General features: G+C 43.8%; 1 protein-coding gene across 1 annotated transcript; it reads right to left on the bottom strand.

Moving 5' to 3' along the window:
• Window positions 1-1,744: 1,744 nt before the first annotated feature.
• On the bottom strand, window positions 1,745-15,671 carry LOC125428555 (zinc finger protein 420-like). Its single transcript, XM_048488861.1, is given in 6 exon segments — window positions 1,745-3,770; window positions 4,023-4,544; window positions 11,818-11,947; window positions 14,141-14,328; window positions 14,598-14,727; window positions 15,540-15,671. Coding segments are annotated over 6 exon segments (2,979 nt in total). The 5' UTR covers window positions 15,579-15,671; the 3' UTR covers window positions 1,745-1,800.
• Between the last annotated feature and the right edge of the window lie 1,329 nt (window positions 15,672-17,000).

Below are 17,000 nucleotides of genomic sequence, written 5' to 3'. Positions count from 1 at the left end.
AAGAGTGAGGTGAGGAAAATTCCTGCACCTGAACCAAGCTTCTTAGGAGGTGAATCCGAGGAACTAGCTAAGATAGTGGTAGACAAGGAAGAAGTTCTTCTGGCAGCCATTGATAAACTAAATGCTACCAAATCCCCTGGTCAGATTGCATTCATCCAAGAGTGCCCTTAAAGAGCTCAAGCATGAAATTGCTGATGTTCTCACTTTAATATGCAACTTATCCCTGAAATCTGCCTCCATCCACTGAAGACTGGAGAAGATGGCAAATGTCACACCTCAATCTTTAAGAAAGAGAGTGGGTTGGAGGACGCGGGAAATTACAGGCCAGTCAGTTTGACATCTGTTCCTGGTAAATTAGTAGAATCTATCATTAAAGATAAAAGTATTAATCATGTAGAAAAGCAAGACCTGCTGAGGAAGAGTCAGCATTGGCTTTTGCAGAGGCAAGTCCTGTCTTTACAAACTTATACTAGATGTTCTTTGAAAGGGTGTAAACAGGCATGAGGATAAGTGGGGGAACCAGTGGACATTGTCTACTTGGATTTCCAAAAGGCTTTTGACAAAGTTCCTCACCAGAGACTTTTAAGAAAACTCAACAATGAAGGAAGAAGAGGGGAAGTCCTCCTATGGATTAAAAACTAGTTGAGGAACAGGAAACAAAGGGTGGGTGTAAACGGGAAGTTCTCACAATGGAGAGATGTAGGGAGTGGTGTCCCCCAAGGATCCGTTTTGGGACCAGTGCTCTTTAGCATATTCATAAATGACCTGGAAGTAGGGGTGGGTAGCGTGGTGGCCAAGTTTGCAGATGATACCAAATTATGTAGGGTGGTGAGAACCACAAAGGATTCTAAGAAGAGCTCCAAGCGGACCTTGATGATAAATTAGGTAGATTGGGCTAAGAAATGGCAAATGCAGTTCAATGTAACAAAATTCAAAGTGATGCACATAGGGGCAAAAAATCCAAACTTCACATACACGCTACAAGGGTCAGTGCTATCAGTCATAGACCAGGAAAGGCATTTGGGCGTCTTAGTTGATAGTTCTATGGAAATGTCAACTCAATGCATGGCAGCTGTGAAAAAGGCAAACTCTATGCTGGGGTTAGGAGTTGATAATAAAACTGCAAGGATTGTCATGCCCTTATATAAAGCCGTGGTGCGACCGCACTTGGACTACTGTGTTCAGTTCTGGTCGCCACATCTCAAAAAGGATATCGAAGACATAGAAAAAGTGCAGAGAAGGGCAACGAGGATGATTGCAGGATTGGAGCACCTTCCTTATGAAGAGAGGCTGCAGCGTTTGGGACTCTTTAGTTTGGAGAGGAGACGTCTGAGGGGGGATATGATTGAAGTCTATCAAATTATGCATGGGGTAGAAAATGTTGACAGAGAAATTTTTCTCTCTTTCTCACAATACTAGAATCAAGGGGCATTCATTGAAAATGCTGGGGGGAAGAATTAGGACTAATAAAAAGAAACACTTCTTCATACAACGTGTGATTGGTGTTTGGAATATGCTGCCACAGGAAGTGGCGATGGCCACTAACCTTGATAGCTTTAAAAAGGGCTTGGACAGATTTATGGAGGGAAAAGTCGATCTATGGCTACCAATCTTGATCCTCCTTGATCTCAGATTGCAAATGCCTTAGCAGACCAGGTGCTCAGGAGCAGCAGCAGCAGCAGAAGGCCATTGCTTTCACATCCTGCACGTGAGCTCCCAAAGGCACCTGGTGGGCCACTGCGAGTATTGAGTGCTGGACTAGATGGACTCTGGTCTGATCCAGCAGGCTAGTTCTTATGTTCACTCCGAGCATTTATATGGCTTCTCTCCTGTGTGAACCCTTTGATGTCTACTTAAGTGGCCATTCTGGAAGAAGCACTTCCCACACTGCAGGCATTCATATGGCTTCTCTCCAGTGTGAACCCTCTGATGATATCTTAGGGAGTCTGTGTTCCAGAATCTCTTCTCACACTCAGAGCATTTATATGGTTTCTATCCGGTGTGAACCCTTTGATGTGTACTTAAGTGGCCATTCTGGGAGAAGCACTTCCCACACTGCAGGCATTCATATGGCTTCTCTCCAGTGTGAACACTTTGGTGTCTACTTAAGTGGCTATTCTTGGAGAAGCACTTCCCACACTGCAGGCATTCATATGGCTTCTCTCCGGTGTGAACCCTTTGATGTCTACTTAACTGGCCATTCTGGGAGAAGCACTTCCCACACTGCAGGCATTCATATGGCTTCTCTCCAGTGTGAACACTTTGGTGTCTACTTAAGTGGCTATTCTTGGAGAAGCACTTCCCACACTGCAGGCATTCATATGGCTTCTCTCCTTTGTGAACCCTCTGATGCTTTCTTAGGGAGGCTGTGTCACAGAAGCACTTCCCACACTGCAGGCATTCATATGGCTTCTCTCCAGTGTGAACCCTTTGATGTCTACTTAAGTTGCTATTCTGGAAGAAGCGCTTCCCACACTGCAGGCATTCATATGGCCTCTCCTGAGTGTGTACCTTTTGATGTCTACTTAAGTTGCTATTCCGGGAGAAGCACTTCCCACACTGCAGGCATTCATACGGCTTCTCTCCAGTGTGAACCGTCTGATGAATTCTCAGGGAGCTTGTGTTCCAGAATCTCTTCTCACACTCAGAGCATTTATATGGCTTCTCCCCTGTGTGAAACCTCTTGTGTATAGTTAGATTGCACTTATGAGAGAAGCACTTCCCACACTGCAGGCATTCATATGGTTTCTCTCCAGTGTGAACCCTCTGATGATTTCTTAGGGAGCCTGTTTCACAGAATCTCTTCTCACACTCAGAGCATTTATATGGTTTCTCCCCTGTGTGAACCCTCTGATGCTTTCTTAGGGAGCTTGTGTCACAGAATCTCTTCTCACACTGCAGGCATCCATATGGCTTCTCCCCTGTGTGAAACCTCTGATGCTTTCTTAGGGAGCTTGTGTCAGAGAATCTCTTCTCACACTCAGAGCATTTATATGGCTTCTCCCCTGTGTGAAACCTCTGGTGTATAGTTAGATTGCCATTTTGAGAGAAGCACTTCCCACACTGCATGCATTCATGTGGCTTCTCTCCAGTGTGAACCCTCTGATGATTTCTTAGGGAGCCTGTGTCACAGAATCTCTTCTCACACTCAGAGCATTTATATGGTTTCTCTCCAGTGTGAACCCTCTGATGATTTCTTAGGGAGCTTGTGTCACAGAATCTCTTCTCACACTGCAGGCATTCATATGGCTTCTCCCCTGTGTGAAACCTCTGATGCTTTCTTAGGGAGCTTATGTCACAGAATCTCTTCTCACACTCAGAGCATTTATACGGCTTCTCTCCAGTGTGAACCCTCTGATGCTTTCTTAGGGAGCCTCTGGCACAGAAGCACTTCCCACACTGCAGGCATTTATGTGGCTTCTCCCCTGTGTGAACTCTCTGATGTGAAGTTAGGCCTGTACTCCAAGAGAATCTCTTTCCACAGTCCAAGCACTTATATGGTTTAGCTCCTGTGTGAACCCTCTGATGTACAGTTAGGGATGCATTCGCAGTGAAGCTCTTTCCACAGTCCAAACATTTATATGGCTTCTCCCCTGTGTGAAACCTCTTGTGTACAGTTAGATTGTTTTTTTGAGAGAAGGACTTCCCACACTGCAGGCATTCATGTGGCTTCTCTCCAGTGTGAACCCTCTGATGATTTCTTAGGGAGCCTGTGTCACAGAATCTCTTCTCACACTCAGAGCATTTATATGGCTTCTCCCCTGTGTGAACTCTCTGATGTGAAGTTAGGCCTGTACATGAAGAGAATCTCTTTCCACAGTCCAAGCACTTATATGGTTTAGCTCCTGTGTGAATCATTCGATGTAACCTTAAGTCACCCTTTTGTGAGAATCTCTTTCCACAGTCCAAGCATTTATATGGCTTCTCCCCTGTGTGAACCCTCTGATGTTTAGTTAGGGATGCATTCGCAGTGAAGCTCTTTCCACAGTCCAAGCATTTATATGGCTTCTCCCCTGTGTGAAACCTCTTGTGTACAGTTAGATTGCCATTTTGAGAGAAGCACTTCCCACACTGCAGGCATTCATATGGCTTCTCTCCAGTGTGAATCCTCTGATGCATTCTTAGAGAGTCTGTGTTACAGAATCTCTTCTCACATTCGGAGCATTTATATGGCTTCTCTCCAGTGTGAATCCTCTGATGCTTTATTAGGGAGCTTGTGTCACAGAATCTCTTCTCACACTCTGAGCATTTATATGGCTTCTCTCCTGTGTGAATCCTCTGATGTGCAGTTAGTTGGTTATTCTTGGAAAAGCTCTTCCCACACTCCAAGCATTTAAACATTTTCCAGTCTTGGGCTGGGACCTCAGGCATCTTCCTCTTCTGCTGTTCCTTCTTCTTCTTCTGTTTTGCTTCCCTCTTCCCTTCCTGTTCTCCCTTTAGTACATTCTGATCCCCAGTGTTTGCTTCCTCATTGGGATCTTCATTCATATGCACAAGTGCTCTTTTTGGTTCCTTCTCATGTATCATTTCTTTCACATCTGCAACTGGAAAACAGAGACAGAAATCAAAGAAGAACAAAAAGGAACAAATACCACTTAGGTACAGCAGGTACTAGATGGGATTTTCTAATGAGAGTTGCAGGAATGGAGGAAAATCTTCAATAATATGAAATCACCAGTCAGAAAGTTTTGGAAAGGGAGAAAGAATAGATCTGAGCAGGAAGAAAGGAATTCTTTCCCCCTGTAACTCAAAGTTACTTGCTTCTTTTTCAAATAAAGAATTTACCTTTGCTAGTGTTTTCTGGTGTTATTTTACAAAACACAAGGAAAGATAACAGAAAATGTTTTTAAAAACAATCTTGATTTTTTTTCAAAATACTTTTCATTTATAGAATTTTTTAAAATGACATTTCTGAAATCTGGTGGTTGGAACTATCAACAGACAAAATAGATTTTCAACAAATCTGAAAAATGCTCTAGGTTTTGCAGCAAAATCTGCCACAGACGAATGTACACAGAAATACACTGGTAGAGTACAATCCCCAAAATTATAGAAGCGGTACCTGCACCTTTAATAGACAAATGCCCTCAGTGGCTGTAGCTAGACAACCAGATACTATTGCAACTTCAACCTTGGTCTTTTCAAGTGAGGAGGGAGTGGCAGGGTTCATTGAAAAGCTTTTTTGGTCTTTGATGGAGGACCGATCACAGCCAGGCTAGGCAGTAAAAACCAAGCAACTTGCTGCCACGCGACTGGCTTGATTCAGATGTGTTTGCACACTCCTACATTCCTGCTAAGTGACCTTGGGCCAGTCACAGTTCTTCAGAACTCTGTCAGCCCCACCTACCTCACAAGGTGTCTGTTGTGGGGAGAGGAAGGGAAAGGAGCTTATAAGCAACCTTGAGTCTCCTTATAGGAGAGAAAGGTGGGGTATAAACCCAAACTCCTCCTCCTCCTCTTTTTCATTTACAGAACTCAAGCTGCTTGTTAATGTTGAACAGCAGTCACGCTGCAAAAGCCAGTGTAGGATAGCTGGTTGCCTTTCAGATTAGCATCTGTAAAATTTAGTTTCAAATCCTCACTCCCCCATGGAGGCTCACTGGGGGACTTTGAACCACTCACAGTATGATTGAGAGGAGGGAAAGGTGTCTTTTCTTGCTACTAAACTCCTGTAGACAAAGGGTTTCCTGGAAGAAACCTGATAATAGCTGCCACTCAAGGGGACCGCTTCACAACATCTAAACTGACACACTAACAAGGGTATCTTCTCATGCAGTACTACATCAACAGAGAATTAAAAGAGAATAAACCCTGGAAAATACCTCATGGAAAACTATGTAGCATCCTTGTTGTGTAGCATGTCGAAAATGCCTCAGAACTATATGCTATAATGAAACAAAAAGAAGAAAAAAGATGGCTGGATTCAAACAAAGGAGTGGAGAAAACAACAAAGAAAATATAGCGAAAAGGCGCAAAGTAACCCAGCCCACGCAGTTTCAAATAAAAGTCACAAGTTCAGTCAAACATGTGCATGCCCTCAAGTCGCAGCTGACTCGTGGTGACCCCACAGAGTTTTCAAGGCAAGAGATGTTTGCAAATGATTTGCTAGTGCCTGGCTCCATGTGGGCTGAGAGAGTCATGAGAGAGCTATCAGCGCAATCCAAACAGGGAAAGAGCTCCACGGCGGCCAGAGATGGCTAAGCGAGGGTAGCACTTTGCTGCCTCTAATGGGGCTCTGAGCAGCTTAGCAGGCCGAAGGGCAAAACCCGCACCCTTTGTCCTACCCAGAATACTCCATAGGAAATAATTATTTACGCTACGTATTATCGTGGCATAAGTCACTGGCCTGTGCTGGGGGTTCTTGGACCGAAAGCAGAGTGGAAGCTGACTAAAGTTGGCTGTCCCCCCAGGAATGCCCCTAGCCCACCCCCAGCTGCACTTGTGTCCAGCTTCAGGCTGGTGTAGCTTTGCGGCCAGCAGGCTTGTCTGGTCCTACTCTCTATTTGCCCTCCCCACTAGTGTAAGTGTCATACTAGTACAGGTGTCTGCAACCTGCGGCTCTCCAGATGTTCATGGACTACAATTCCCATCAGCCCCTGCCACCATGGCCAATTGGCCATGCTGGCAGGGGCTGATGGGAATTGTAGTCCATGAACATCTGGAGTGAAACTGCGAGGCTGCGATCCCGTACTTGCGTGAGATGGAATCAGACAAATGCCTCAGCTCATCTCCCATGCTGGTTCAAGAGCTGCTTAGCTCCACCATCTGGATTGGGTGGTCCAACTGGCCCTAGGTCACCCAGCAGTCTTCATGTGGGAGAGTGGGAAATTGAACTGCTCTTAACCACAACACCATACTTGCTTTCAAGTCTAACTTAGCTAGTATTTTATTGCTGTGGCCCATACCTGGTGGAATAGGCTCCCCAGTGAGATCAGGGCCCTGTGGGACTTAAATTGTTTCCACTTGGGTTTCCTGTAGAAGTCAGGGCTATTCTGCCAGACTCTTATCCGGTCGCCAGCGGGTTTGCCATCCGAATTGAATTAAAATTCCATCTCATCATCTATGTGGTCTCCCTCGTGGATGCAGAAGGGGGGGGTAGAATGTTGCCATCTTTGTTACTTGAGCTTATGCTGACTGATTTTACGACTGTTGATGTTTTATGTTGTTTTAAATTGCTGTTGTTCAGTATTCTGAGCCCTGCGGGGGAGAGCAGGCTATAAAGCGAAAAAATAAATAAATACAGACTGGTAGATTGCTCAAAGACTCTGCATAGTTCCTTGCAGTAGTAAGATGGTGTAGAAGTCTTTAACCCCTAATCAACCTCTTGTCAATCCCAATTTCATATTGGTCACTGAAGACAAGGGAAAACCCCTGCTTTCTCCAGCTCCAAGTTTCTGGCCATGAACTGATTGGCCAGATGCTGTCCCAGATATTTTGGCTGAGTGTGTGGAGGTCAAGTTGAGGCGGTTAACGGAGAGTGACGGGTTTGACATCCCCAGGATGAAGTGTTTGACTAGGATCCAAGAGACCCAGCTTCCAAGATCCAGCACTCTCTCACGGAAGCTTCCTCAATGACTTTGGGGCAGCCTTTCAGCCTGATCAACCTCACAGGGCTGTTGAGAGCATAAATCACCCAAGACAACAATGCAAGCCAGTTTGGATTCCCACTGGGGAGGAATGAAGGATATCATTGTTTCCTGACTTCAAATCAGAGTGCCTGCCTGACCCAAAGCACCATGGCAAGATTAATAAACAACAACCGAGTTAACACTTAATCCCAGGAGGATATTCAATATGTGCCTGTCTAATTCTGAGGGCACAAAATTTAAACTTTACTGTAGACAAATTAACGCACCTATCATTACCAGCCAAGTTATACAGCAGATGAAAACCAACCCTGCCCAATCAAGGCAATATATATTTAGCTCTTACTGATGAATGAAAATAATAGCTAAATACAAAAGGAAGCAATTTCTATTACTGCTCTAACACAAGGGGAGAGTCTCTGGGGGCAGTTAATACTTTTGCAGTGATTTGACAATTGTGTATGTGGTAAAGCAATTACCAAGAAAAAAAGGTGACAAAAATTGGGACTGCTAGAAAAGTAAAATAATTTGGCCAAAAAGAAAAAAGGCTCTGAGAAGTCCCCCCACACCTCCCTCTCCCTACTCAATCAGTGCTTGGCTGACAGCAATTAGGCTGTTCTTCTTACTCCTGGCAAGGGGGGTCAATGGCCCAGCAGCAGTGCGAGAGCCTTTGAAGGCAAACTGATCCCCAAAGGCTTGTATGGCTCCAATCTGGCTAAATCATAATCTAAAGCCTCTTGAGTCTATATATACTGTGAAATCCTAGCTTCTTTATCGCCAAACTACTTGGAATTTCCTCACAACAGCTGTCATAAGTCTCTCTTTATGTTTGGAATTAGGTCTAAATCTTCTCTAAACACGTATATGGCTCCTCTCCACTCTCGGTTTTCGATGCTGGCTCGCCTCCATTTCCGATCAGAACAGGACAGCCTAACAAAGCGAATGCTAATGCTTTCAGATTCCCTACCTCTCCACTTGGAGTCTTCTGATCAAGAGAAAAAAAAATTAATTAGGATTAGGCTTCGCTTTAGACTTCTTCTATAAACATGGACAAAGTTTAAATAGTCAAACTTCTGTCGCTAAGGCTACTTGACATTGAAAATCAATTGCTTTCTACTCAATACATGAAGGGCATTTTACCGGGAGGGGCTCCCACCCTTCTTCCCTTCAGTAAAGGGCTACCAAGGTACTTTTACAATATATCTCTCACCATATCTCCGACGTGCCCTCAATGCCCAGTCCGACTGAACGCCTCTACCTTCAACCCGGTCCCTTAGCGGCAGATTTCTCCAGATTCCATACCAACAAAGAACGTGTCCCTGCTCACAAAAAAGCCATCGAAACAATCGAAGCACATCCTCCTAGATTACTTGAACTATATACTTCATCTAGAAGACCAATATATAGACCCATACACTGAGAACTATGCCAACTCACTCAGACAAAGGGTTAAAATCCCTTTCTTTCTGCCATAGGTGATCAGTCTCCTCAAGAGATCCCTAAGCGATTGCTACAAATTCTACATGGGCTGGTACAGCAAGATTAAGCCACATATTTTTGGTTATTTATTTATTTATTGTTTTAGCACCGCTGGAAATGTTCGAACCTACTTGTTTTAACTTGATTCTTCTCAACCTCTCTGTTGTATTTTAAACTTATGCCAATAAAAAGGTTGATGAAGAAGAAGAAGTCCCCCCAGCCCCAAAGGGGGAACACTGTCTCCTAGCAGTTAACTTGATAACCTCCTGACCCAATTTCATCAGGGCTTCCAAAACCTTCTTTCTAATAACAGTTATTATTATTATTATTCGATTTAATAGACCGCTCTATCCCCAAAGGGCTCAATTGCAATTTCCTCCTCTTCAAAATTTTACAAAACCTACCATAACAAGGTGGTCCACTATCCTTTTTTAACATCTGATGCTTGAAATTCTAAAAAAAAAAAAGTTGCAGTAATTCCATTCACAGGGAAAAAAATTAAGAATATATTTAGAGGTCCTGAGAGAATCCTATTCTTTATATCCATCAACACTGGAGAGTTTAACATCAGCTGGAGTTATTGACAAATTTTTGGGGTCACTTCCTGACCCTAACACTGGGAAAACCTGCTCCCTCAACATCTGTAATGGAACAATCTTTTATCCCCAATCCAAGTTCAGTTTCCTCTGTAAAGGTCACTATCAAAGTAAAAACGATCTAGTACAGCCAGATGTAATGAAAGTGAAAAATAATCAAACTAAAACCTTTGGCTGAAAGATAAGCAAAGTCCGTTACCTTGCCCTATCTACCTTGTCTTATCTAGAATCTCCATTAATTATTAAATCCAATTAAGTGGCTGACAAAATTAAAAAAGAAAAGCCACAAGAATTTACCCAAACGTCTTTTGAAGATCACAGGCCTACGAAAGAAGGAAGAATTGATCCAATGATCCGGATTCCACATCTTGGAAGATGTGCCAGTACGGCCATTTGAATTCCTACTGAAAACAATAGAGGAGTATCAAAGGTATACAATCCCTCTGTGACTGTTTGCAGTAAGTAAACATTTTCACAAAATATATGAACTCAGCAAGCTATGGTGCTGGAGAATGGAGTAAGCAGAACAGACCCATATTAAATAAATGGCTAGTAGCCATGATGACTGAAGAGAACACCCATCTTTGAAGGAGATGCAAGTGTTGGGAGTAAATATTACAGAAAGGTCTTGTGGTGCTGTAAGAGCAGGTGGACTCTAATCTGGAGAACTGAGTTTGCTTCCCCACTTCTCCACATGAAGCCTGCTGGGTCACCTTGGCTTATTTGAGTGTAGGTTGATTATCTCATATTTAGTTACAAACCCCAATCATTTGTATCTAAGTAATATGTTTCTAAATAATAATCACATGTTTATTATAGAACAAGTTTAGAGAAAGTTGACTGATATTTTTCAATAAATATGCACACCTGTGATAAGCAAATCAGATTTCTCTGGATAGAACCCCCAGAAGAAGACTAGGTGAGATCATTTGGGTTTTTGACAGTCGCTAAAAGCAGTGAGACAATAACCTAAGAGCTGATTGGATTTTAAAATTATGACTTGCTATAAGTAATGGTAAAGTTAATTTTTTCCTGTCTTGCTCTATAAAAAGAGCCTTTTCTCAATAAACAAATAAACAGTTCTACACATGTTCTCTCTGGTTTGTTAATTAGTAGTTCACACAACTGAATTCATCCCTTACTTTTTTGTATTATTGGAATTAAAGGATTTTAATCTCTCTTTAATAGCGAAATCCTGAAGAAAACTGCTGCCATACACTTTTGCACAGGCAAACCTTTTTAAATTGTTTATAGTAGGTCCTCTAATTGGACACAGGAGGGAATCGCTCATTATAGCCAGGCTCCTCTTCCCCTGCATACCACCTTCCTTCCACTTTTATCTTTTTAAATAGCAGAAGGCTCGCAGAGGACTCCCAATGTCCTCTTCACCAAGACTTGGATGGAAAATTTCCATCAAGCAGTGAGACCTGATTGGCATTTAAAATGGTAAAGTTAATTTTTCATGCATGTATTTTTTTTTCTTGTCTTGCTCTATAAAAAGAGTCTTTTCTCAATAACAGATAAACATTAAAGGATTTTAACCTCTCTTTAATAGCAAAATCCTGAAGGCTCTCAGAGGACTCCCATTTGTCCTTTTCACCAAGACTCAGATGGAAAATTTCCATCAAGCATAACAGATTCCACTCCAATGGGTGGTGCTTCCCGAAAGTGCCAGATGGGACCTTTCCCAGCACTGCAACCAGAGATCCTCCTGCCAAAATCCCCTTTCAATGGTCATGGATTGAACCAAACACCTTCCACAGGCAAAACAGAAACTCTGCCTCTAGGCAAAAGCCTCTCTGCTCTCTTGTCTACTGAAAAAGCCATTTCTTCTCCCTTGGCACATAAGCAAAGGCCTATGTTAAAACCACTATGTTAGAACCACTCCCTGTCAACACAGAAAGGCTGAAGAAGAAAACAGATTTGGTAGAAGAACCCTAATGGGAGATTATCCATCTCTCCTAATCAGAGAGATTTCTACACCAGCAGATTTCTCCTTGCAGTATTAAAGGGTTTAATACTTTCTTTTTTTCCAGCTCTGTAAGATCTCTAGTGTAGGAGATTGTTTCGGTTCTCTGGAGAAAATGAAGGAGTGTTGAAGGAAGATGCCACCTCTTCCCCTTCCTAGGTAATGATAAAACGGAAAAGATTCTTACCAAGAGAGGCTACGGTCTCATAATTTGCCTCCGTAACTTCCCAGTAGAGTTGTCTTTGGCCTGGATCCAGCACAGTCCATTCCTCTGCAGTGAAGATCACAATTACCTCCTCAAAGGACTGTGGGGCTACCTAAAAGAGGAAAATATTGCCCAGATGATCACCTCTTTCCTGTCCCTGAGCATTCAAGAATGAAAGGAAGAAATAAGAATCCCATTGGCCCACCTTTTGATTAGAAGAATAAAATACATCTAACCGAGGACAAGTCAAATTGCTTTAGTTATTTTATATTTCTGACCGATATACTGAAAGTCTCCAAGAAATACAGATTAAAAAAACTGCGTAGAACTGTTGGTCAATTTCAAAGCAGACCTTCGCCAAATTCAATTGAGACAACATATCCCTCACCAACCGTACCAGTATCAAATATATTATCTTGCACATCCCATCCCAGAAATACATGGGAACTGTATTAGTACAAAACATTTCTGCTTAAAACATGTCTGTCTTCTGATGGGTTCTGCGTTATTTTCAAGCTTGCATCTAAAGTTGATATGGTTAAGGTCACCATTTTGCTGATGCTGCATTTTTCCTAACAAAACCAAAGTCTATCTGCTCCTGGCCGTCATCCTTGGGGGTTTGCTGGTGAGTGATACAGGGCACAGAAAGCCCAGCACAAGCCTCTTGATTCTGAGAAAACTCCAGATATCTGGGCACTGCGGTTTGAACTAGAATTAAACTATTGCATCCTCTGGGCGGCATCAGTTTCAGGGTGATTGTTGTAGGAGTTGCTATGCTAAAAAGAAGGGAATTGAAACAATCTGTAATGTAAATTAACAAAACTTGGCTACCAGTACTTAGCACAGGATTTGCATTCACTAATACTGTTGCTACTGTAGGGAATGTAAATGTAAATATGAATGTAAATGGACTGAAAACCCCACCCACAATACAATGCAGTCGACCACACCTTTGCATAAGTTCCACCCAAACACTTAATGATTGGTTCCCCATCCTGGGATACTGACAATATATACCCCATTAAACATTTCCTTCTCACTGGACACAGTGTGTAACACACTTCTCTCTGTGATACACCTCTGAAGATGCCAGCCACAGATGCAGGCAAAACATTAGAAGAAGAAGAAGAGAAGAGTTTGGATTTATATCCCCCCTTTCTCTCCTGCAGGAGACTCAAAGGGGCTGACAATTTCCTTGCCCTTCCCCTCTGTACAAACACCACCTGTGAGGCCAAATTGGGTGGGGCTGAAGGAAAACTCAGAAGCTGTGGCTAGCCCAAGTCTAGTCACCCAGCAGCTGGGAGTGTGTGGGAGTGTAACAGGCTAATCTGAATTCCCCAGATAAGGCACCTCCCACATTGCTCAGGCGGCTGACAGAGCTGGGGAATCCAAGTCTCCAGGTTCCTTCCAGATTGGAGATACCGACGAAGCTCTTAACCTCCTACGCCACTGCTGCTCCTTAGGAACAAGATCTACCAGACCACGGCCACACAGCCCGGAAAACCCACAACAACCAATCCAGAATGTGTCGGGTGTCCTTTGGAACATTCATCTGCTAGTTTGCAATGGAAGGTTAACTCCTTAAAAGCCAGGGAGATGGAAGCAGCACAGACAGGCAGGAGCAAAATATGACCTTTGGGGGAGGGGCTTAGTACATGGAGTACAGAACAAACAGTGGGGGCCAACTAGGAAGAGAACATGAACCCTGCTGGATGACACTAGTGGGTTTTCTAGAAGTTCAGAATAAAATGAATGCAGGCTGGTTGCAGGGAACACATTCAAGTTTGTCGGGAGACAAGGACACCCACCCTTTATGTAGAGATCCTGCCTGGGAAGCCACTTGCTCAGTGCTCCCTCCAGCCAACCCAGTCCTTCCTCTCTCTTCCTTTCATTCCATTCAGTCATCACTTTCATTCCATTCAGTCATCACAAAGGAGCAGCAGTGGCGTAGGAGGTTAAGAGCTCGTGTATCTAATCTGGAGGAACCGGGTTTGATTCCCAGCTCTGCCACCTGAGCTGTGGAGGCTTATCTGGGGAATGCAGATTAGCCTGTACACTCCCACATATGCCAGCTGGGTGACCTTTGGGCAGTGAAGTCACAACTGTCCGAGGCTCTCTCAGCCCCACCCACCTACCTCAGGGGGTGTTTGTTGTGAGGGGAGAGAACAAGGGAGATTGTAAGCCCCTTTGAGTCTCCTGCAGGAGAGAAAGGGGGGATATAAATCCAAACTCCTCCTCCTCCTCCTCCTCCTCCACTTCTCTCCCCTTTTATTGCCCAAGGGCTGCTTATGAATCAAAAACTCACCTTCTCTGCACACAAGGAAAAGCCCCATTCGCTCTCCAGCTGAGGGAAAGGAGGAAGAGAGCCCCTGGTGAATTCCATGTTCCCCAAGTTTTCTTCTCTGTCTCCAGCTAAAGCTACCCAGTCAACGCTTAGGAAAGCGAGGGTGGACCACTCTGGTGCTCTCAAGTCCTGCTGGGGATTGTCGGTCCCTGCAACAAAGAGAACCAAGCAGAATAACAAAGCAAAAAGAATTTGAGAAGCTTTCTTTGCGCTTCTGGTGCTGTGTAGGGCATTTTCCTCCGATGGCCCACTGACGAGACATCAAATGTAGAATTCCTAGACTTTCTCCACCTCTATTTTCTCACTTGAGAAGAGGAGTCAAAACTTTCAGGACACTCGGGAAATCACAAAGGATTGAAGGTAGATGCCAACCCCTCCTTCTCTTCTGTGCTCGTGATAACAGGGAAAAGATTTTTACCAAGAGAGGCCGCCATCTCGTAATTTTCCTGCATCACCTCCCAGTAGAGTTTTCTTTGGTCAGTATCCAGCAGAGCCCATTCCTCCACCCTGAAGGACACGGCTACTTCCTCAAAGGACACCAGGCATCTCTGAAAGAGAAAAATATTGCCCAGTTCTTCTATTCCTGCCCTAAGGTCATAATCCTTTAGGCCACAGACTTTATTAAAAGAATGCAATACAAGAAATCATTAGGAAGAAAGATTGCAGCGGTTTCCATCAGTTTCTGACAGGTGCGATCTACCGTAAATCACCAAGCAATACAGACTGAGAAAACAGCACAGAGCTGGGCTTCTCTTGGTCAAATATACTTAAAACCTGGAATCTGTAACGAAGGGACAGATAACCATAACCATAAGCCCCACCCACAATACAATACTATCAACCACATCTTTGCATAACAAGTTCCACCCAAACACTTATTGATTGGTTCCCCACCCTGGGACATGGACAATATATAGATGGACAATATATAGATGGACTCTGGTCTGATCCAGCAGGCTCTTTCTTATGTTCTTATATACCCCACTAAACATTCCCATCTCTCTGGACTCAGTGTGTAACAGACTTCCCTCTGTGATACACCTCTGAAGATGCCAGCCACAGATGCAGGCGAAATGTTAGGAACAAGATCCACCAGACCACGGCCACACAGCCCGGAAAACCCACCAGAACCAGTTGAATCTGGCCGTGAAAGCCTTCGACAAACCATAAATGGGTTGCAGAAGAATTCGCAACTGCAGATGAGTGGTTGTATTTCGTGATTAAAGAAATAAAGGAGGAAGCCAAGGAAAGCACTTCTCTCCTCTTGCCCCACGTGCTGCCTCCAGACAACTCGTTGTGTCTTTCATTCCATTTACGTGCATTTTCCTTCCCACTCCCGGTTTGTTTTTTTGGAACTCACCTTTCCTGCAGACATGCAAAAGCCAGATCCTTCCTCCATCCCAGGAAAAGGACGAAGAGGCCAATTCCCGATAAATTCCGTGTTTACCAAATCTCCTTTCTCTCTGTCTCTGTCTCAAAAAAGTCGGGTTCCCCCGGGGACGCCCACAAGAGGCGGTCTCTCGACCCTCTCCGAGTCTTTCCCAGCTTGGAACTACATTTCCCAAGTGCCTTTGCAAGCCCAAAAGCAGTCCACCCCAGCCCGGCATGATCCCGGAAGTGGGACTGAGTGTCTTGCCTAGAAGGGCATAAGAACTCAGGTGGGGTTCGAACCCCTTTGGGGAGGGCTGATTGGAAGGGGCGCGAGGGAAGAACTCCTTGGCTTTTGCATATCTAAAAGAGAAAAGATGAATCCCAACTTATTTCGAAAGTGGGAGTTTTGGGAAAGGGTTAAAGAAGGGAAGATATACTTGAACTGAGTGAATGAGAAAGGAGGGGCTGCCTCAAGTGGGGAAGGAGACAATGTTTCCATTTCGTTTTTTCTTTAAACGTATCTGAATAAGTTTTATGCATTTTGAGTTCATTGTGCATTTTGAGTTCATTCATTACAATAAGAGTGTGGTTCCTCCCCTCCTTTTTTGTTTTCAACATACAAATATGACCACTCCTTGTATAGCAGTTTGTCAGTCACGTAGTTCTGTTTTTTTAACCTTCTTTTCGCAATTTTTAGTGAGATGCAGAAGCTGCTTAGTGGTTGAAGGGAATGCATTCCAGATTGAGATCTGTCTCAAAACATCTGGGAGGAAGCATATTTGGGATACTCTTATGTACAGCGTCTCCATCTCTGCCTCCCAGGATCAACATCTGGCCTGTGTGGGCCTTAGAAACAATAGAGTAAAAGCCATGATGAGGGTAACTAGCCAAGCTTAGTTGCTCAACAGGAGACAGGGTAATGCAGGACTCCTCTTCAGACAAAGGCAAGTAAAGGATACAGCATTATATGAAAGTCCAATCCCCATGTATTTCTAGAGTGACGTTCAAAGATGTCAGGAGGATTGTACGGTATCTAACTGATTGAGATGCATTCCTAACTCAGGCTCATTCCGCACATGCAGAATAATGCACTTTCAAACTGCTTTCAGTGCTCTTTGAAGCTGTGCGGAATGGCAAAATCCACTTGCAAACAGTTGTGAAAGTGGGTTTGAAAGCAACATTATTTTTTTGGAGTGTCTTGGGAAGGGGCCTCAGTGTATTTGCTACAAGATATATGTAACTAGCCTGCTATATGTTACCACTGCTGTAATTGGGCATTCTTTCCTTGATTTTCGCTTTATGTGTGTGGGTGTACATATGTATATATAATATTTACCTACCTACCTACCTCACAGGGTGTTTGTTGTGAGGGGGGAAGGGCAAGGAGATTTTAAGCCCCTTTGAGTCTCCCTTCAGGAGAGAAAGGGGGGATATAAATCCAAACTCCTCC

This window comes from Sphaerodactylus townsendi, linkage group LG03, assembly GCF_021028975.2.
Source record: "Sphaerodactylus townsendi isolate TG3544 linkage group LG03, MPM_Stown_v2.3, whole genome shotgun sequence".
Taxonomy (NCBI): Eukaryota; Metazoa; Chordata; class Lepidosauria; order Squamata; family Sphaerodactylidae; genus Sphaerodactylus; species Sphaerodactylus townsendi.
Note: the sequence above shows the minus strand (reverse complement) of the source record. Positions and strands in the feature narration are given on the sequence as shown.